Source organism: Leopardus geoffroyi, chromosome D3, assembly GCF_018350155.1.
Source record: "Leopardus geoffroyi isolate Oge1 chromosome D3, O.geoffroyi_Oge1_pat1.0, whole genome shotgun sequence".
Lineage (NCBI taxonomy): Eukaryota > Metazoa > Chordata > Mammalia > Carnivora > Felidae > Leopardus > Leopardus geoffroyi.
Genome location: NC_059339.1, coordinates 26663820 through 26686580, shown reverse-complemented (window position 1 = coordinate 26686580; position 22761 = coordinate 26663820). Strand labels below are relative to the sequence as shown.

Genomic DNA, 22761 nt, shown 5'->3' with positions numbered 1-22761 from the left:
CACAAGTGGGGTGGGCGTAAGTATTGGACAAAAACCATTTTTTTCCCCTGTGGTCAAACAGGTTCTAAGTGAAACCGATCCCACATCCTCCTGCGGTGGTTCACGGAGCCTTGGGCATTGATCCTGGCCCACAACGTGACCCAGAGGGCAGATCACAGTGCTGCTTTTCCATATGTTCAGTGGAACACTTTTTAAAAATTTTTTAATGTTTTATGTGTATCTATATTTTTAATTTTTTTAATGTTTATTTATTTTTGAAAGAAAGAGAGACAGAGTGTGAATGGGGGAGGGGCAGAGAGAGAGGGAGACACAGAATCAGAAGCAGGCTCCAGGCTCTGAGCTGTCAGCACAGAGCCTGATGCGGGGCTTGAACCCACAAACCGTGAGATGAAGTCAGACGCTTAACCAACTAAGCCACCCAGGCGCCCCAATGTTTATATATTTTTGAGAGACAGGCAGACAGAATGTGACCAGGGGAGGGGCAGAGAGAGAGGGAGACACAGAATCTGAAGCAGGCTCCAGGCTTTTGAGCTGTCAGCACAGAGCCCGACGCGGGGCTCGAACTCATGACCTGTGAGATCGTGATCTGAGCTGAAGTCGGACGCTCAACCGACTAAGCCACCCAGGTGCCCTGGGAGGATTCAGTGGAACACTTTTTAAAAAAAAGTTTATTTATTTACTTTGAGAGAGAGGGAGAGAGAGAGAGAGAGAGCGCATGAGTGGGGAAGGGGCAGAAGAGAGAGGGAGAGAGAGAATCTCAAGCGGGATCCATGCTGTCAGAGCAGAGGCAGACACGGGTCTCAAACCCGCGAACCGTGCGATCAAGTCCTGAGCATGAAAACAAGATTCAGACACTTAACCAACAGAGCCCCCCAGGTGCCCTTCAGTGGAGCACTTTATAGGGTTTGTGTTCTAGGGAACATATTTGAGAAATGCTGACTGAATTCGATCTCTTAACAAATGGGGAAACTGAAGCCCCAGAAGGGAGTTTGCCCAGCAAATGAGCCGCAAGGCTGGGAGCAGGGCGGGGGCTGCCTGTGAATCCAGGCCCCGGGCTGCCCTTCTCACCTGGACTCCACATTCTGCTTGCTCCCTACCCCACCCCCAGGCTATGCTGACCATGTGGGGCTCGCTCAATTCCGCCGGAGATTCCAGGTGCTGGACCCTGTCCTCATGAAGAAGCTCACGTCGGCCTCCGAGGGCATAGATGAGAGGAAGGTATGTGGGGCAGTGGGGGAGGCGGGGAGGGGGCATCTGGACCTGTGGGCATCTGAGGCCCAGGCCCTGGGGGCAAAGATGAGGGCCGAGTGAGCTTTTTTCTTTTTTTTTAAGTTTATTTATTTATTTTGAGAGGGAGAGCACGCACAGGGGAGGGGCAGAGAGAGAGAGAGAGGGAGAGAGAGAGAGAGAGAATCTCAAGCAGGCTCCACACTGTTAGCACAGAGCCTGAAGTGGGGCTCGAGCCCACGAACCGTGAGATCATGGCCTGAGCCAAAACCAAGAGTCGAGCACTTAACCGACTGAGCCACCCAGGCGCCCCGAGGGCGGTGTGAGGTTTGTCTCAGACCTCTGCTCCCGACTGCACCCCCTGCCCTGTCACTTAGGAATGGCCCTCCTGAAGCCCTGCATGACGGACTGCAGGGAAAGAATGCGGGCATGTGCCACTAGGAGGGCCCCTAGGAAGGTGCGCAGCCATCATTTTCAAAAGGAGTTCCAACTCAGCACTGGCACTGTTCCCAGAGTAGTCCATGAAAGGAGAGCTTCACGGTCCCCAATATTCAGGACGTGTTTCATACCGGAGCCTCCTTCTTAGAGAATCGCTGTGAACACCACCTCAGGGCCTTTGCACTGGCTGTTCCCTCTGCCTGGAGCACACTTCCCTCAGTGTTTTGTGTGGCTAGTGTCATCTTGCTTTTCAGATGCCGGCTCAGAGCTTAGCCTCGTGATATCATCCTGTTCTAATGTGTGTGTAGCACTTCCCTTGTCTGAAATTATTTACATGTCCTATGCGTTTTCTGGGTCTTAGCAAGGGCTCAGTCCATTGTTGGATGAATGCATGAATGAATGAACGAATGAATGAATGAAAACAAATGCCTAACCTTGTGTTTCTGCTCCTGTGTGTCTCCTGCCTGCACTTCCACCATAAACTCCTATACCCCTGTGGCTGGGACCTTGTCTTTACCCCAGTGTCAAACCATCAATAAATATTTCCACTGAGAACGGCCACTGGCCTATCAACGGTTACAGAGCCCTTTAGAGTCTGCAAAGCCCCGCGTCCTCCCAGTAGCCCTGCAAAGTGAGCGCTATTGTATCCTTTTTTGCAGATGAGAAAGAGATTTTCTCAGAGAGATGAGTGGATTCCCCTGAGGCCACACAGCCAAGTGCTGTTGTGGGTTTTGTCCTTGAACCTGAGTTTCTGGCTTCCAGGGAAGGCAGGCGAGAGAGCACGGCTCCAGAGTCAAGCAGATCTGCAGGTGACTCCTAGCTGGGGCCGTGTGCGTGTAAGCAAGCGACATCATCTTTCTGCCTCGGTTATGGCATCTGTGAGGTGGGCACGACATCAGTGGCCACCTGCAGAAGGTGTTTGAGGATCACACGCAATAGTGGAGTTCACGTGCATGACACAGGGCTGGCTTCAGAGTGAGGGCTCCGTGTATGTAAACTACTGTCATCAACGTTAGCATCAGTTTGCGTATCAGCATCCTCTTAAGGCCAGAGCGATGGTAGCCAAGCCACCCAGACTCCATGTTCACAACCGCGTTGAGACTCCGCCTCCAGGCGAGTGTGCCCGTGCGTGTCCGAGATCATCAGCACGGGGATCTTCCATCAGGGAGTCATGAGGAAAGAAGGGTAAACAAAGTCACAGTTCTCAGGCCCCTTCTTGGCTCTTCTCTGCAGTGAGGACCAGGGCACGGGTCACCTCCTGCAGACAGGGCAGTACCTTCTACGTAGCCCTCCTCACCCACCATGGGGAGCGGGGGGGGGAGGGGGCATCAGACCCAGCTCGTTTGCTGCTGCAGGGGCATCCTCTCCCTTGGTGGCAGCCCAGTCTGGAAGTCATGAGACTGCCTGGCTCGATGCCACCGTCCAGTCTGGACCAGTCTTCATTCGGGGTTCCTTATCCTGGCTCACCCCAGACTTGATCTCTGTTCAGAGCATCTGGAGGGGAGCCACGGAAAGGGTCTGGGGCTCGTCTGCCGTCGAAAACAGCACAGAAGTGGGGTGTGGGGGAGTTTTCTGCGGGGGCAATAGGTACAGCATATGGGGCGATTCTATTCTGGACGACTCAGCAGTTCTCTCCTGTAGCCAAACTGAAACCACCTCCATACACATGCTGGAGGGCCTCGGAAAATGGAAAATTACAAGTGGAATGGACTTGGCTGGGAGTTTTTGCTCCTTCTTATTCTCTTCTTATTTGCTCACAAATTTCATTTGCTACAGCATAGAATTTTGGTAGCAACAAAAGGAAACACCATCCTGCCTCTTATGAAAAAGCTGATAAATATTCATTTGCCAGGCAACGTGATACACCATGAATTATACATGAACACGTGCTTGGGTGGCCCAACTGTCAGCCTCTGTGTGCAAAGCAGTTAAGACCTCAGGATTTAAGAAGACGAGTTTGACAGCCAGAGAGGGTCAATATGGTCATGAGACACTAGATGGCAGCAGAGAGAATTGATTGTTAGGGTGTAAGCCGGGCCTTGATGAAGTCCCCTGTGTGCCTAGTACGTGCCTCTCGTTGACCCAAGGGTGCGGTCTTTCCTAATGAGGTGCACTCATTAGGTGGCCACCCGCTGGATACTTTGTGCCTTTTATGTGCCAACTCTGATCACAGAGCAGGCACGATGTGAAAAAGTTCCAGATCCTTCACCTGGAACGGACCTCAAAACATAAAGCCTTCCCACTCTGGGAATTAGCCCCATTTTATAGCGGAGGCAACTGAGGCCGTCGCCGCCCAGCCAGGTTCTGGTGGAGCTGGGATTCGAACTCAGACTCTCAGATTCTGCACGCAGGGCTTTTGCGCTATTCGTTGCGGTGGAATATACCCAGCCTAGCATTTATCAACTTAACCGTTCTTAAGCACAGAGTTCAGCGGCATGGAGTAGCATGATTGATCCCTCATTGAACGGGAGCGTTGCGAGGATAGGCAAGGTATCTGGTGAATTTCTGTACCGAATGTGCCTTCCGTGATGTTAATTTAAAGTCGTTATCCTTGATTCCACCCAGCTTTGACCAAGTGGCTGCTTTGCACCAGGCTCTGTGCTGGGTGCCAGAGATACAGGGATGGACAGAAGACAGTCTCGCCGGGTGAGGGAAAGGCTAAAACAGGGAATTTCCATACAGAGGGATGGCTTTGGGACACCCCAAGGAACACCTCACTAAAACATTTGGGGTGAGAGTGTAGCATTCATGGAAGACACCTCAGAGAAGGTGACGATTGAATTGAACCCTATGGGACAATTTGGAGGAATTAGGTGAGAGAAAGAGTGAAGGGCAACCCGTGCTGGGTACAGCACGTGCAGAGATCAGTGACGAGGTTGCATGGGTAGTTTAGCGTGGCTGGAGCACAAAAGATGCCGAGCGTCATGAACAGGGGCTGAGGATGTTGGCAGAGGCCAGGCCACGGGTCACTGTTGGCAGAACAAGAGAGTCTGGGCTTTAACAGGTGGTTGGTGACGGTCAACTGAGAAGTCATTGGCAGGGGTGTGGCGTGGAAAGCCGACCTTCGTTACTTGAACTGGCTTAAGCAAGATCACGAAGGAAGTCCAGTCTGCTTTGTCCTTCCGTGGTCCTCTCCAGGGAGCAGTATCCTCACCCCCATCGCCAGCTGTTCAAGACGCTCCTGTCCCTTCTAGACACCCAGGCACGTGCTCCGGTCTCCAGAATAACCCCGTCCCCAGCTCTGATCACTGGGTCCCGTTCTTCTGTCCCCGCTTATCCCGTCCGGCTAAGACTGTGCATGCACCTGCACGGAAGCCCACCCAGGGTGACTATAATGGTGGGATTTCAGGCAGGTCCGCTCACCTTGGCCATGTCTCAGATTCTGGTCTCTTCAATCTCTCTGCTGCTCAGGCAGGACTTGCCAAGTCTCCCCGATCGATGCGAGGAAACCCTAGGGCCTGCCCTCTTCGCACAGTGCCTACAGCGCTGATTGATTTGAGCCAACAAAATCTCTGTCCCTGGGGACTCGATCTGAAGAACACAATCAAGGGATGTCAATCTATCTTCTTGAAGGCCCCTCTTGTTCCATCTCAGACCCTTGTGGATACCCCCGTCGCCCGTGAGTCTGTCCGAGCCCCTTTCCTCCGGGGAGGGGCCCCTAGGAGCCCATGGCTGGGAGGGGGAGCTGTCCACTCGCAGCGTGCTGACTCATGATTCAGGGGTTCCCGTGGCCTTAGCCTCCGCAATGTATTTACCATCCTTTTCTTCCTCCCTTCAGTGTCTTCCTCCAGTTGAGGTTTACTGCTTTAATAATTGTACACGTTTTACATTCAGTGTTGACCAACCCAATTGTGTGTGTGCGTGCATTCTATTTACAGTTCTGAGCATATGGAGTTAAACCTCACTGACATAGTCCCACCCTTAAGGGAGAGCTTCAGTGGCTGAAAGCATGTGGGTTCGAGTCAGACAGACTTATATTCCAATCCTCCTTTCTGCCATCTCTCTTTCCACTCATCCACACCCCTTGATATTCAAGAGCTACGCGACCACAGGCAACCTGTAACAGGGCATAACAAAGCGCTTGGCACATGGCAGGTATGCGACAAATGGCAGCCATTGGGCCGTGGTGGCCTTTGGGTCATGGTGTGGGTTTCAGGGAGGAGGTGCCATGCTCACAGCAGCCACGTGGTCCTCTGGGTAAGCATTCAGTTCCACACACACGGATGCTTTTCCCCACACCACTCACCTAGGAGCGAGTTGGAGAAGAATTCCCAGCCGCGGGTCTCCATTATTCCTGGAGTCTCTCACTGACTGTTTGAGATGTGAGACCACATCCTTGTTGAACATTGAAGAGGGAGCTCTTTGCAAAATTCTAGGACCCAGAGGGGCTCTGTCAGTGGGGGCATGAGCTGGGCTTCTCCCACATGCAGTCAAGGAGCCTAGAAGGGTGGAGGCAAGGGGTGCGTTATCACTGCAGTGCCCAAGGGGGCCTCATAACCTCAGACCCCCCCCCCCACCACTTATTAGTACGTACTGAAACGTAGCAGGCGCCGGGCATGACAGTGAGCATTGTGTGTGCAATGTGATAGCTGCTTGACTATCTGTGTTAAGTCCACGCGTAAGCCCACAAAGGGTTTCTAGTGACTGATTTGCTTGTTCGTTTCCTTGAGGGCACGTCACACTTTCCAGTTTCTTTGTATGCCTGTGTGTGTGTGTGTGTGTGTGTGTGTGTGTGTGTGTGTGTATTGCTGAAAACTGGACACTATAGATAATATATCATAGAATCTCCAGATTCTAATCTTTCCCCCAATTATTTAGCAACTTATCTGGACTAGATGTATAGTCTGTCTCCCCCACAGTAAGAGATTACTGATGTCTCCACTCGGGTTTTTCATTCCTGTCTTTATTATAAATCCTGGCTTCTCAAGGGTTTCCCCTTTGTTAGCATGGCTTAGCGGTCAGCACAGCACCTTGAATTTTCGAGCCTTTACCTAATTCCAATGGAGCTACATGCGGGTTGGGAAATGTCATCTGATCGGACACTTACACTTCTGCCACAGATTTTACTCTTTGTTTGGCCTCTCATAGATGTTCCGCCCATGTATGTGGCCTTACCTTTATTCATTTATTAATCTTTTAGTTTTTTTTAAATTTATGTTTGAGAGAAAGAGAAAGAGTACCAGCAGAGGAGGGGCAGAGAGAGAGGGAGACCCAGAGTCCGAAGCAGGCTCCAGGCTCTGAGCTGCCAGCACAGAGCCCTACAGGGGGCTCGAACCCCCGAGCTGTGAAATCATGGCCTGAGCCAAAGTCAGACGCTTAACCGATTGAGCCACCCAGGCGCCCGGGCTTTATGTTTGAATAGAGACGTCTAGATAGCTAAGGGCTCAGTCAGTGTCTCCTGTCCTGCGTGGAGCCCCGAGCACGTGTGCTTCCCTCCAGATTGCCCAAGAGTATGTGGGGGCTTATCAAGGCCCACATGACTGTCCATTCCCTGTAACTCCTTGTCAAGTTTCTGGCTGGTCAATGCCCATTTCCGGCCCCAATCCTGATGGTAATATCAGGCTAGCTGTGCCACTGACCTTCTCCATTTCCTTGCTGCCAAGATCACCACTGTTTCTAACAACGATCCTGGGTGTGGGACTTGCCCGTACGTCCCTCCATGTAAGTGGGCCCCTTCTGGGAGCAAAGTCACTGGTTTGCACAGCTTGCCTCCTCCTGGTGGGATTACCACACTGCCAGAGTTTGATGGGGACCGGAACAGCCCAGGTCAAGCTTGTCACAGTCTCCGACCGCTCTTACCGGAGATTCGATAGTTTCTCTTGCACAAATGCTTCTCTGTTGTATGCCCTTGCTCAATTTCCAGAGTATGGAACTTGTTGTTTTTGAAGATTGTATCCATTTTTATCACTATTTTTTTTTGGTGGGGCGGGGGGCAGAGAATTTATCAAGTTCCTTCTTCCACCATTCCGTAAATCTTACGCCTACATGCTACCTTTGTGACCTTAAATCTCCACTCCAGCCTTGGAGGATAAGGATAGGCATGATTACCCCATATCCTAGAAGAGGGTACGGAGGAGCAGAGAGCAGGTGTGGCTTGCTCAAGGCCACACAGCCACTGAGTAGTGGAGCTGGACAGGATCCTAGCATCAGAGGGCCGAGAACAAACTCAAGAATCTGATTCCCTGGAGTTGTATCTCCCTCCACCATTTCCTAGCGCGTAATTTTTGGCGGGTCATTTCATTCAACTGGACCCCGCTCTCCTTGTCTGTGAAACGAGCATGAAGTCATACCTGTCGCAGACGTTTGAAAATAAAATGAGGTGTGTGTAAAGCACTGAGAGCCATGCTCAGACTCAAAAGCACAAGAGAAAACCATTTAACTATTTCCTCGGAACAGGATGGCCAACAGTGTACGCAGCATTCCATATGGGGAGGGGCAGACCTCAAATATCTGAACAATTAGGGTGGGATAGCTGATTCCAGAAAGATGTGGGACCAGGAAGAGGTTTGTTACAGTAATCCGAATTCTTGCCCTGTCTTCCACCAACTGGCTGTTGGACAATGATTTACATTATGTAGAAACAAATGCAATCGCTGATAATTGACCTACATATGTGCCCATTTCATAAAGTTCCATCTGAGAGTAATACTCATTAGGATAACAATAACAGCAATTAAGTGCAACATCGCTTACAAAGACCTTTACGCATATTCTCAATGAATTGTCCCAACACCGTAAGGTCTAGGCAGGGAACCTTATCGCCATATTGCAGGAAAATGAGGGTCAGAAGCATTGTCCAATGACTGCAGCCACCCGGGGGCTCTATCACTTGGGACGTAAGCTTTCTTACCTGTAAAATGAGATCAGTGGAACAGAATGTCTTTGTTAGGCCTGATCTTCTTGGCTTTGCCATCTACAGGGCTCTAAGAAAGAGAGGGTACGGGCAAGAATCCTCGGATATTGGATGGCTGGGTGTGTGTTTTGGCAGTGTTTGGGTGTGCCTGAGAAAGAGAAGCTTGGTTTATGTTCCATAGCACCTCTACCAAGTTTTGACCAAGACGGAGCCAGTGGGACTAGCTCAAGGTCATTAGGAGTAGCTCATCATGTTTATTGAGCACTTACTATACGGTATGGAGCTCGCTGCAGGAGCAGCCACAGAATCTTCTGAAGCAGATGTGATCATTTCTTCCCCATCGTTCTGAAGAGCTCCAAGTAAAGTGCTTGTCCAAGGTCGCACAGTTCATGAGTGGTAAAACCAGGATCTCAGCCAAGGTGGATCTCCCTACAGGTCCTGAATGTTCCCTTTCCCCAAACATCTACTCAGGATGCTACGTCCAAGGTCAACTTAGAAAAATTTCAGAATTTCACTGGCGGTAGCTTTCATTTAGTTTTCCTCCATCTGTCTTGTTTTCAGTCAATTTTTATTTTGTTTTGCTCTTGTGCAGAGAGGAAAGATGCTGTGTTTTTGGATATATTGGTTTTTATGCATTTTGCTGCCTATAGCTCCCTTGGAACATTTTTTGGCTAACATGTCGTAAGTGAAACCACTGAATTTTGGAAGGAGCATTATGGAATGTTCTTCCAGGAGGTCAGAGGAGGAAAATTGCTCCTAGATTATAGTCTTGGACCAGACTTTTAATATGCTTTTTTTTTTAAGCATCTTAGGAAATTTTCTGTGATGCTGATGACCCACGGAATTGAAACTCATTTACTAAATTACACCAGGCCCATAATACCTTTTGTTTCCTGAGTGTGGCAATTACTTTCCTGACAGTTTGTTCTGAAAATAGACTGATTTTCAGCGAATGGAAGGTCCATGAAGGGTGGTGTGGAGGCGGACTAGGAGGGGAATTGGAGGCCCAAAGGAACCAGGTGTGACCCGCATTTTTCTGAGGGCGCAAATCTCCCCCCAGTGTTGTTTCAGACCCCGCAGACCTTGACGACAAAGGAAAATCCCATTAAGTGGCTGTGCTGTGGCCGATGCCGCATCCAGGAAATCTCCCCCCGTGAATTTGTTTCTCCTGTGTGGGTCTGCCCTTCCCCCTCCGTCCCGCACCCCTTCCACCTCTGCGGGATCCCTCGTTTGTTTGCTCACTCAGCCATCGTGTTCATTGAGCTCCTGCTGTATGCGTAGACCGGTACCAGGTGCAGCAGAGGGAAATAAGGGATGAAGAGCAGGCTTCCCCCCCAGACTCGAGGTCAGGCACGCGAGGTTAACAGCCATGTCATTTATTCAGCCGATATCTGTGAACGTGAGGCAGAGTCTTGGGCAAGAATAGCGAGGGAGGGACAGAGTGCTGGGGAGGCTGCCGCAGCCAACCTCAGTGACACAGCGCGTGAAGTTCCTAGTGGCCTGGGGTCCGTCTGGAGCCACCCTGGGCGTGTGAAGGGGTGATGTCATTGAGGTTGCCATGCGGCTCTACTGACCTGGATTCCAATCTGGCTCTGCCCGCAGGTGACTTATAACCTCGGGGAAATGCCTTCGTGGTTTTTTTTTTTTTTTTTTTTAATTTTTTAAGTTTACTTATTTATTTATTTTGAGAGAGATGGAGACAGCGTGAGTGGGGGAGGCGCAGGGAGAGAGGAGAGAGAGAATGCCAGGCGCTCTCCGTGCCGTCAGCGCAGAGCCTGACGCGGGACTTGAACTCACAAAACTGCGAGATCACACCCTGAGCTGAAACCACGAGTCGGACGCTCACCCGGCTGAGCCATCCGGCGCCCCATCTTTTTTTAAAATTTATTTATTTATTTTGAGAGAGGGAGAGAGACCGTGCGCATGAGCAAGTGGGGGCGGGCAGAGAGAGAGGGAGAGAGAATCCCGAGCAGACTCTGAGCTGTCAGCACAGAGCCCGACGCGGGGCTCGAACCCACAAACCGCGAGATCATGACCTGAGCCGAAATCGGATGCTTAACCGACCGAGCCACCCAGGCGCCCCTGCCTTCATGTTTTAAAAATTGTGGTAAAATTTACATAACATGAAATGTGTCGTTTTAACTATTTTGAAATGTGCAGTTCGGGGGTATCAGGTACATTCACAGTGTTTGCACCCAGCACTACGGTCCACCTCCATGACACCTCATCTCGCAAGACTGGAACTCTGTCCCCAGTAAACACTAACTCCCCACTCGCCCTCCCCAGCCCGTGGCACCAGCGTTCTACTTTCTGTCTCCATGAGTTTGATTAGCTAGGCACCTCGTGTAATGGGATCATCTGTCTTTGTTTGACTGGCTTATTTCAGTTAGCATCCTGCCCTCAGGGTTCATCCATGTTGCAGCAGGTGACAGAATCTCCTTCCCATTTAAAGCTGATTAATACCCCATTGGGTGTATATCCCACATTGTGTGAATCCATTCGCCTGTGGATGGACACTGGGTTACTTTCACCTTTTGGCTGTTGTGCATAACTCTGCCATGAACGCGGGTGTACCAATATCTGTTCAAGTCCCTGTTTTCACTCTTCTTGGCTATATACTCAGAAGGGGAATTGTTGGATCCCACTATAATTCTAGGTTTAATTAAAAAAATTTTTTTTAATGTGTATTATTTATTTTTGAGAGAGAGAGAGAGAGTGCAAGAAGGGGAGGGGTAGAGAGATAGAGAGAGAGGGACACACAGAATCTGAAGCAGGCTCCAGGCTCTGAGCTGTCAGCACAGAGCCCGACGCGGGGATCGAACTCACGAGCCATGAGATCATGACCTGAGCCGAAGTCAGACGCTTAACCAGCTGAGCTCCCCTAGGTGCCCCTGGAGGTTTAGTTTTTAGAGGAACTGCCATACCATCTTCCATAGCAGACACATCCTTCATTTATTCTTGTGTCTTTGGTTTTTTCCTCTGTACGCGGGCACAGTAGTATGAGGACCCACCTCGGGTTGCTAGGGAGATGCCAGGAGATGGTATCCATGGTGTCCCAGCATGGGAGTGGATGGCATACAGTAGGCACTCAATACATGCTCATCTTTTGCCTCGCCCGGGTGAGGTGGGGCTCAGTTGGTCAGACTCAAAGACACGTGGAGCCGTCCTCTTTCCCAAGGCACCAGCCATCCAGCCAACCTGACTCCCGCTTTGGGAGCCTGCCTCATTCTGTCCGTCTAACTTTTCTCCCCAGGCTGTGGACGAGCTCCTACAGACCCTGGATCTGGAGAAGAAGGCGGTGGTTGTTGGGCACAGCCAGGTGAGTAGAGCTTCCTTTTTATGTCACTCTGCTCATCCCATCAGGGACCCAGGTGAACCCCGGTTCTGGTCCTACTGCATCATCCACTACCTGTGTGGGCCTCCTTTTCACCCAACTGACGACAGGGCTAGCGACTTCCTGCCCTGCCCATCTTACAAGGCCAGGAAGATAAAGTGGTATTACGTGGGAGGCAACAACATTGGGGAATATCATTTGTTAGAGGTTACACTCCCAGGGACCTCAGCAGTCTGGAAGAGTTCACATCCTGGACCTCAGTAGGGATTTCCGAGCCTTAGAAAGAGCTGCCCTAAAAGCCGAGAAGAAGCACTCACCTTCACCCGGAGCCTGGTTAACTTTTACTTGGCAACCAACAGTACCCCGGCGAATAGTCCCGGCTGATTAGCAGCAGTAAGTGAAAAGTTAGGGCTCCGCGAGAAGGCACATGACATTAACGTTGAGGGAAATAACTTTCTTCAAACTGGTGTTGAGCCCGAGGCTTTTCCAATAACGCTTCAACATTTAGAGAAGAGGTTCACAGAGTCCTGATGTGCCTGTATAGCCTCCAAGTTTTCAAGCGGGAAAATATTGTATTTAGGGCTTCCCAAGGGGAGTCCCATCCTTTTGTGTTTGTGGAAGATCCCTTACCAGCTCCTGGAGCCAGTGTCCCATGGGCTCTGCTTTGGGAAGTAAACTCAAGGACCATGCGGCAGGCAGGGAGAATGGCAAAGTATAGAAACAGAAACTGGGGAGAAAACTGACCAAAGGGAAAATTGCCCTCCCACCCTCATCCCCTGATTGACTAACATCAACCAATAAACCTTTGTCGATCTCCTGCCACCTCCAGGCGCGAGGTGCTGGGGAAGGGCCCCGGTTCTCCAGAAACCCACCATGGTGGCATCATTGGCCATTAGTCATTCTGGGGCCCCTGAGTAGCGTGTCCCATTGCACCTGCCTTGGCGAGCTCACGGGTTTTCCTATAGTCATTGCCCCATAGACACGCAAGCCTCTTAGTCTACTGGCGTCTCAACCTGATTTTTTCCACCCGGAGTTGGCAGCGACTGGGACTTCGCAGACCTTTCCAGTAGGAGGAAGGAACCTGTCAGTTGCTGGGCTTCCGCTTCACGCATTGTTCCTCTTTTCCCTCAAAAGCTCCCGGGAGATAATTAGTAAATCCCTTCTTTCCAGGCGGGGAAGGTGCACCTCCGGGAAGTAAGCCCCCTTTCAAGGCCTTACGCTTATCTAGAAGACCAGTTACAGCTCCCGTGAAAACCCGTATGGCCCTGGATCCATACACTCGAACACACACTCTTTAATTTTTTTTTTTTCAACGTTTATTTATTTTTGGGACAGAGAGAGACAGAGCATGAACAGGGGAGGGGCAGAGAGAGAGGGAGACACAGAATCGGAAACAGGCTCCAGGCTCTGAGCCATCAGCCCAGAGCCCGACGCGGGGCTCGAACTCACGAACCGCGAGATCGTGACCTGAGCTGAAGTCGGACGCTTAACCGACTGCGCCACCCAGGCGCCCCACACACTCTTTACACACACTCTTTACACACACGTCGGTATGGCCCAGATTCAGAGGCCTTGTCCTTCGGCTCCAAGAACTTTATCCACGTAGACCAGCCGTTCTCAAAATACAGTCTCTAGACCAGCAGGATCCCCTGAGAGCTTGCTAGAAGCATAAACATTCAGCTACCCCCAGCGCAGACCTAGTGAATCTGAAACTCTGGGGGTAGGACCCAGAAGTCTGGGTTGCAGCAAACCCTCCCCGGGACTCCAGCACATGTTCAAGTTCGACAACCACTGGTCTAGATAACGACTCCGTTATTTCATGAATACAAAAATCAGTCTCTATAAGCCCGGCCGCTATTGTAGAGCAAGGAGGAAAACAGAGGCAAGAGAAGTCTTTGTACATACTTTCACAGAGTGAGGGCAAGAAATTTAGAACCCGAAACATCCCAATTACAAACAAAACCAACACTGTTGTTCTCAAGTAATGCTTGGTGTTCGTTAAAACAGCAGTCGAGAGCAAATTAAAGTCAGCGTATCCTTTGGAAGCTAGGCTATCCTGCAATCTTTCAGGACAGAGGAGGCACGGCAGAACTGGGCACTTCTTTTTTCTTTTCAAATATGTATTTATTTTGAGAGAGAAGAGAGAGCACCGGTGGGGAATGGGCTGACAGAGAATCCCAAGCACAGAGCCTGATGCTGGCCTTAAACTCCCGAACCATGAGATCATGACCTGAGCTGAAACCGAGAGTCGGACACTTAACTGCCTGGGCCACCCACCTGCCCCTCTGCTCCCCCGCTTTCTAATTATGAATCTCTAGGGACTGATTTAGGCTCTCTGAGCCTCTGTTCCCTCATCTGTAAAATGGAGCCACTGCTCCCCACCCCCCAGGTTGGCTGTGGGAAAGCAGTCAGTTGTCATCTACGTGTTGAATGCGTTTGTCACTGGGACAAGAAGCTTATCAAATAGGATAAGATTTGAACGTTTCAAGAAGGAAACCCCTCTAATCCAGAAAATTACTGGGACAAGAGCTGATTCCTCAGCAGTCCCAGATATGGGAGCTTCTGCCATATCAGAATTTTGAACCTTGGTCTTCAGCGTTTTTAGAGGAAAAACAGTTTGCATCGCGGTGGCCCCCGTAGATTTCCTTAAATGTGAGGATGTTGGGATGTTACACTCTGCTTGCGTCTGATAAGCCGCCGGACCCACGAAAGGCGAATAATTTAGATTTTTCTCTGTGATTCTCAGCCCCTGGTGCCTTACCGAGGCCTGTGCTGAGGGCCATGACATTTATGAAAAAGGTGGAATCCCACATGCAGTTGGCCTTCTGGTTGGCAATGTGCTCTTTAAAGGGAAAAAAAAAATCAAGATAAGATTCTGCAGAGCCGATGACTTATTCCCATTGTGTGTATGGTCGCTTCCAATTATCTTTTTAATGAAAGCTTCATACTTAATCAATAGTGGTTTTGGAAGCACCCACCGCCTTTTGTAATATACGAACTAGGGCTGTCATCATTTTGATCATTGATTTTTTTTTATAGCAGCTTTTGGGACTCACTAGCTTGTGAAATTAATACAGTCATTATTGAGACAATCTGATAGGTAATGAGTCAGTCGTGTCTTTATTTCAGTGAGGCTAATTGTCTCGGTGGCTCTGGCTGATAGGAAGTGTCCTGTAAAGCCAGGGAAGGTTGCAAAACAGAGTTGGCACCGACTGGGCGTGCAGATTCTCATCCTCGCCTTGAGGAAGGGCTCTCTGTGGGACGGGCGGGGTGGCTGCCATTACAGCAAATAGGTTTAAGGGAATGGACAATCGATTGAGACCCTTTGTGCACCTGGAATCAAATTGCAATTCAAGCCCAAACTTCAGGCGTTTGTACGATAGCCAGTGAAGAAACGAAGCCTTGTGTTGACGTTGAGAATGGGTGCTGGAGGTGAACTTGGCTTTGTTGATCGCCTGCTGGGTGAACTTGAGTCAGTTACATAATCTCCCTGGGCCAATAGATTCCTCATAAAGTTGTTTTTATTATAATGGGACAGAGGAGAAAGAGCTTTGAAAAATCTAGATGCCATGCAAATGTTAATTGTATTCAGTGATAACTATAGTCTGGTCTGGAGTCAGACGGAGGGAAACATTTCTGCCGTTTCCACTTGCTAGGGGAGGGTCATGGGGGAAATGCCATTGTCAGCCTTAGTCTTTCCTTCCATAAAATGGGGGGATCGCAATAACTACCCTACAGGATGATGTACATTCAGTACTTTACCTGCACGTATCAGGTAAAGTGGTTGGTTCCGATCTGCAACACTGATTGATAACGTCCCCAATTACTTGATAATATCACTAAGATGCAGCCATCCAGCCCCTAGAAAATTGCACATCTTTGGGGTGAGAAGCCACGTTTGGCAGAGAAACACGGCAGGCTGGTCATAGACATTAGCGTGACGTGGCATCTGAAAAGCGTCCCCTGCCCCCGTCACCGACTCAAGTCCCAAGCTGCTAGGGCATCTTTCCTTTGACTCCGGGGAGGTAAGACTGACAGTAACCACCGTACCAGGTGGGCAGAGCAGGCCTGGCCCCAAAGCGTTAGGTTCTCAGAAAGTCCTTCTGTGTGCCCCGCAGTATATTGAAGGCGGCCCTGCGGGGTGTCAAGGAGGCATTGATCACTTTGCTGCGGAAGGCCTCCATCCATTATGGACGAGCAGAGGCCTGGAAATCGTGGACCGCAAGCTGTTTTCCGTTAGGATGCCTGACCACCTTCTGTGGGTGGCACCAGCCTGACCCCCTCCTCCCCTGGCCGAGGAGGGCCACCCTCACTTCCTCCACATTCTCCGCCCCTCCTTATAAGGCAGGACCGAATATTTCCAGGGCACTGCTTCTCTCAGGGGGCCAGCGACACTTATCGGAAAGAACGTACAATCGCAGGCCTGCCGCTAAATCCGCGGATTCAGCCTTTCCTGGGGTGAGTCCTGGGAATCTGCATCGTCCACTGTCTGCAAAGCAATTCTGGTGCAGAGACGCTTAGGCAGGTCCCTCCTGACAAGTGGTTTTGAAATGAAGGTGTGCATGGTTCCCCTGAGGGTCACATGACAGTGTCGCTCTGATGCAGCAGGTGGGATCCCAGATTCAGCATTTCTAACAAGCTCCCCGGTGGTGACAGTGCCACTCCTGGGGACCGTGCTCTGAGCACCCAAGGGCTAGAAGAAGGAAAAGAGGACTCGTGAGGAGATAAGATGTTTTGACAATTTATGTTTCTGTTTTATTTTTGAGAGAGACAGAGCATGAACGGGGGAGGGGCAGAGAGAGAGGGAGACACAGAATCTGAAGCAGGCTCCAGGCTCCGAGCTGTCAGCGCAGAGCCTGACGCGGGGCTCGAACTCACAGAGTGCGAGATCATGACCTGAGCCGAAAGGACGCCTGACCGACTGAGCCACCCGGGGACCCCGGTTTTGATCATTTAGACCCTCAGTCGCAGGCAGCTGCTAACAAATATCTCGGTGGGGGAGGGGCGCAAGAAAACTGGGTTGAGTGGCAACCCCCTCTCTCTTCAGACCATCTGATTCAGCCGCACAGGAGTCACCGGTCACCTTTTGTCCCTCCAGGTTTTCCTCAAGGCAGGCGTGGTCTCCAGGCTTGAGAAGCAGCGAGAGAAGCTGGCGTCTCACAGCATCATTTTATTCCAGGCGGCTTGTAAGGGCTTTCTGTCCCGGCAGGAATTCAAGAAGCTGAAGGTATGGCACCCAGTGAGCCTCGTCACCCCTGCAGAGGTGTGAGATCCCAGAAAAGCAGAATCCGAGCTGATCTGGGCGCGGTAACCTCGCGCTTTGCACACTCATGCTTGGGCATGAAACCCCGTGGGATATTTCAGCATGCAGTTCCAGATCCAGTGGGTCTGGGGTGAGCATGGGGCAGGGGAGGGGTGGTGGTCTGCAGGTCTCCCATGATGGTGCCAGTGCTGTCGGTCCATAGGCTCACCCCGAATGGGAGGACTTTAAAGTGACGCTTTGCAAGATGTGATGATTGTTTCTAGGATGTTGACATCAAATGACCAACGATGTCAGACTTGATCTAGGTATCATGGGGGTGTCCAAGCCCTCCCGGGTCCGTTATGGTTTCAACCTGTTCCATCTCTGGAGAACTTGGCTCTCATGGGCCAGCAGATAGGACATGACAGGACCTGGCCATTGAGGCTTTCGGGACTGAAGGGGCAGCTCAGAGTCCGCAGTCCTGAGCCACCCTGGAGACTGCATTTCCTTCCTCCCTGTAGCTTGTGCAGTAGAGAAATGTGTGCATGGTTCCCCTGAGCATCACATTATAGAGCACAGCTCTGGAGACAAACAGTGGAGACCCACCCCTTAGGAGCTGGGTCAAGGTGAAATGAGGTCATGCGTGCCGAGTCTAGTCCGTGCCCCAGACTGGCACATTGTTCAACAAGTGCCAGCTCCCGTTACCTCCAGGTCCTCATTATTAAGTACTACCACTAGCATGGGGTCTCATTACATGTGCCCCCAGTTGATGCGAATTCGTAAATTCAAGTACACGCGCTTGGCAAAAGCAGAAAAAGGCGAGAACGTTAATAATTAAAATATTGTGGGCAACCCCACTGGCCCACTGCCTTCCAGTAGCTTATGCCTCAGAATGATTTAGAAGAGAGGTTCATTAACACCCTGGATTCTGTCTGCATCCAGACTTGCGGGGTTTCAAATCCCAACCCCACCACCGGGAAGCTGTGTGATATTGAGCAAGTGACCGGGGTTGGGGGGAGGGGCGTCTCTGTGGCTCAGTTTCCCCATCTGTACCGGTGGTTCTCAAAGTATGGTCCCCAGACCAACAGCATCCACACCAACTGGGCACTTGTTAGCCGTGCAAATTCTCCCGCCCCACCCCGACTTCCTGAATCAGACCCTCTGGGGGGTGGGGCCCAGCACAGGTGCTTTATTAAGCGCTCACTCAGGCTTGAGCAGCATGGGGTTCGTATTTAAATAACCCTTAAAGTGATACCTGTCCCGTAAATATCAACCGGCAACACAATCATGGCCTTTGGATCTTGCGGACAATTTCAGGGATTTTCAAGGATCGTTTATTTATTTATTTTTTGTCTTTCGCGGTGATTTTGCGTCTGATGTCCTTACGAGAGGTGACCCTATTCCCTCCTCCTCCGCTTCTCCTTCTTCTTAGGTCATGCAAGATTACGTTGTGGTATAATGTCCGAGGCCCAGAGCCCGATTCCATGGAAAGCTCTCAAAAAATATTTTTAATTAAAAAAAAAAGTGTGCATTTACTTTTCTTTTGAGTACAGTTGACACAATGTGACAGTTTCAGGGGCACAGCCTAGTGATTGGACAAGTCTACACGTGACGCTGTGCTCACATGGGCAGCTACTGGCCGTCACCAGACAATACTATTACAATACCATTGCAAAGAAGCTTCTTTTTTATCTTTTATATTAAATATAATTTGTGTCGAATTGGTTTCCATACGACACCCAGTGCTCGTCCCAACAGGTGCCCTCCTCCCTGCCCATCGCCCACTTTCCCCTCCCCCCCACCCCCCAGCAAAGAAGCTTTTTAAATGTGTGAGTTACCCAACCTCTTCCGTTAGATACGGAACTCGCTTTTCCCAACCCCTTTCCCACCCCCTTTGCTCTCTTTCCTTCGCCTTTACCGGGTTGGGAAGGACCCCTCAAGTTTCCGGTTTCCCTTCCCCGCAGATTCGCCGCCTGGCTGCGCGGTGCATCCAGAAGAACGTGGCTGTGTTCCTGGCGGTCAAGGACTGGTCCTGGTGGCGGCTCCTCGGTTCCCTCCGGCCCCTGCTGAGTGCCACCATTGGGGATGAGCAGCTCCACGCCAAGGAGGTCGGTCCATGTGGCAGGCAAGACGCGGGGTGGCCCCGTCCTCACACCCCCATAGTAACGCTTGCTTCCAGACTCAGTGCCTCCACTCTGTGGATTCGTGATCCAGAAACGCTCTGCTCGGCAGCCTTGCTGCCGCCTTCCAGATACCACTCTGCTGTCATTAACACAGACACAGACCACCCTCCATCCCACGTCCAGCTCTACACCGGGCTTGTGGGTGCTGGTCAGATACCCCATCACTACCCAGGGGCACACGAGCACTGACCATGATGCTGGTCATCCCAGGGAGGCGTGGTGGTGGCATCTTTGAGCCTTTCAACTTCTTACCTCTCCGAGAGGTGCTGACTGTCCCTGCCACCCCGGTGGCACCCGCCTTCTGCAGGGAAACCGTTTTGATCGGTTTCTGGTTTATCCTGGCTGTTGTCTATTCTTGCAAAATTAGCCACTTCCCACACATGCGCACAATGGCTTTGCACAGAGGTCTTCCTGATTCTCTTTCCGTGACAGCCTCCTACTCCTTTTTTTGTGCTCATTCCATAGTTCATCCCAGGGGTCTGCTGTGGGGGAGAGGGGGCATTTAGGCTGCGCCTAACGACAGTACCGAAAGCGTAACGCAGAGCCACTGGCAGAGTGGTGGTCTTGGGGAGGAGGAAGGGCCAAGCTCCCCATCCCGCTCAGGCATACGCAGTCTTGGATCGAGTAATGGACTCATTCTGAGCATCTGCATTCCACCCCTTGACCGGGATGCTCATGCAAGCCCGGTGGCCCCACACTTGCACGAGCAGAGACGCTGATATTCTGAAATGGGGAAAGAAAAAGTCCCTTGTGGGAACTTAGCATCTGGGCATCGTCACAGAGAGGCTGGCAGAATCCCTCGCTCTGTTCCCCCGGGACTCTTAACACATACGGAAGCCCTGCCTCTGATCCAGGATGGCTTCTGTTAAGGTGTTTGCTTTTATAGGAGGAACTCACAATGCTGAGACAGAAGCTAGAAAAATCAGAGAAGTCACGGATTGAACTCCGGCAGAATGCAGACCTGCTAGAGAGCAAGGTACCCTGTCCCTTCTGTGTGGGGTCCCCTGTGTGGGGTGACGTGTGTTGATGGGGCAGATTATGATGTGCATGACACTGTGCTAAGTGCTTTACAAAACAGCCTCAAATAAAGGGTTTACAAATAACCCCTCAAAATAACCCTGTGGGGGCATACTGTCCTTGTCCCCATTTTACAGAGGAGGAGACTGAGGCTCTGGGATATTAAGTATCTCCCCAAGACCACACAACTAGCATGCTTAGTACTGAGATTCAAACCCATATCATCTGACTCCAAAGGGAAGAATTTCTGGCATAAGTCACAAAAGCACAAATTGCGAGGAAAAAAAACGATACATTTGACTATATTAAAGTAATCAACTTCTGTTTATCCAAGCATAAAGGGAAGACACACTACATACTGGGCAGGGAAATTTACAACATGTGTAACTGGCAAAGGGTATTTGGGCATATAAAGAGCTTTCTTAAATCAACTGGAAAAAGAGAAACACTCCAGTAGGAAAAAAAAAAATGGGCAAAAAGAGGAATTGACAACTCCCAAGAGGAGAACTCTTGTTTCAAGAGTTCAAATGTTCTGGGCACCTGGGTGGTCAGTCTGTTGAGCATCTGACTTCAGCTCAGGTCATGATTTCACAGTTTGTGGATTCAACCCCTGCATCGGCTCTGTGTAGACAGCTCAGAGCCTGGAGCCTGCTTCAGATTCTGTGTCTCCCTCTCTCTCTGCCCACACTCTCCCTCTCTCTATCAAAAATATGTAAACATTAAAAAAAAAGAGTTCAAATGTTCAGGAATTCAAATGGCCAATAGACTCATGAGCAGATGCTCAACCTAATTACCAATCAGGAAATGCAAATTAACACCACCCTAGGTACGATTTTGCACCTTGGATTGGCAAAATCGAAGTCTGACGTAGCCACGTATCGGCAAGGACGTGTAGCAGCAGGAAATCATATGCTGCCGTGGGAGTGTAATTTGATATTTGATCTCTTCACCCTTGAACAACTTAGGCTTGTCTCTGAAAGCTGACCCTGTCCATACTGTGCGCTCCAGCAATTCTGTGTGGAATATATTCTCACATATGTAAGAAAAGCCAAGAAGTATATAGGAACAGCATTGTCGTGTTGAAGAAATCTGAACCCCCAAATGGGAGTCTATCAATAAGAGAAAGAATGAACCCATGTTGTTGTATTAAAGATTGAGCTGCCAAATAAACACGAATAAAGAGGCAGGAAAACAATGGCCCAGGAGGCAAACCCAGTTTTCCACCTTTTTCTTTGTAAATAAAGTTTTATTGGCATACGGCCACGCCCACCCATTCGTGTGCAGTCTCCAGCAGCTTTCATGCTACGATGGCAGAGCTGAGTAGCTGTGACAGAGGCTCTGTGATGTACAAAGCCCAGAAGTATCGAACTCTTTATGGAAAAAGTTTCCTGACCCCTCAACTAGAGATAGATGACTCTACGTGGATTGCCCTCAAAAACATAGGACTGGAGAAAGATTATTTAAGTCACGAAAGAATATTTGAAACATGATATCGAACATAGTAATTTTTTAAAAGTGCAGGCTGATACTGTATATTGCGTGGGGCATATACCATATGATTGTGGTGTAAAGATATTTCCATGGGAATAATAACACCAGCTTTGGAGTAGTGGTCGCCTCTCGTGGGTGGAGAGGAACATGTGATTGGAGATTACATCGGTGGGGATGGGGGTATGATCACCATGCTGAGGTCTTATTGTCTTTAGTTGGGTGTTGAGTTCACAGACTGGGGATGAGGACGGGAGCCAGAGAGTCCCTGCCCCCAGGGGACTACTGCAAATTTCAGATTCCTAAGCAAATTCATGCAGTGTAATGTGAGATGTGGTCGGGGAGCTGTGGGTAGATCACGGAAGAGCTGTGCACACGGTAACTTGCTGTTCCGCTTAGTTTTTCAAGGCCAGGACTCTAGTAAGTCACTCGCCTGGGGCATGAAATTTAAAGGGGTGCCAGAAACTCAGCAAGAGAAATCGTATTTCAATGCAGTGTCTTTTAAAATGTAAATGAATGCAAAAAAAAAAAAAAAATCCACGATGAGCCAAATACCAAAATTTCAAATAAAGGAAGGACTGGTGGGCTGGGATTAAGGTGAGGGGTAAGTGAGAGTATGCACAGTGGGATCCTGTCTTCATTTAAATTTTTGATGTTTTATTCATCGTGGATTTTTGGCATGAATTTTGACTTTCTTAAATATTGCATTAGAATGCTATTTAATTTCGGTTTCTGGATTTCTTGGCACTCCCTGAAATTCCGCACCCTGGGTGAGGGCTTTGCCAGTCTCATCCTTAGTCTCAGCTGACTTTTGAAGCCCTGGGCACCTCACAGGGTCCTGCTGAAGCTCAACTGTAGTCCAGTTTTATTCGCCCATTCAGCAAATGAGTATGAGCATCTCCCAGGCAGCAGGCATTCAGCTGGCCACCTCAGATGCAGCTAGGCAGAAGGCAAAGTCCCTGTCCTCATGAGGTCTCCA

At 50.1% G+C, this 22761-nt stretch overlaps 1 protein-coding gene across 3 annotated transcripts in view; it reads left to right on the top strand.

The window, feature by feature from the left end:
- Positions 1-22761, top strand: part of MYO18B (myosin XVIIIB) — a 259923-nt gene that overhangs the window by 92344 nt on the left and 144818 nt on the right. For all 3 annotated transcript variants that reach the window (XM_045459579.1, XM_045459578.1, XM_045459580.1), the window contains 5 exons: positions 1109-1218; positions 11772-11837; positions 16951-17079; positions 19059-19202; positions 20164-20253. In XM_045459579.1, coding sequence (XP_045315535.1) covers positions 1109-1218; positions 11772-11837; positions 16951-17079; positions 19059-19202; positions 20164-20253 — 539 coding nt within the window. The remainder of the gene's footprint in view (positions 1-1108; positions 1219-11771; positions 11838-16950; positions 17080-19058; positions 19203-20163; positions 20254-22761) is intronic.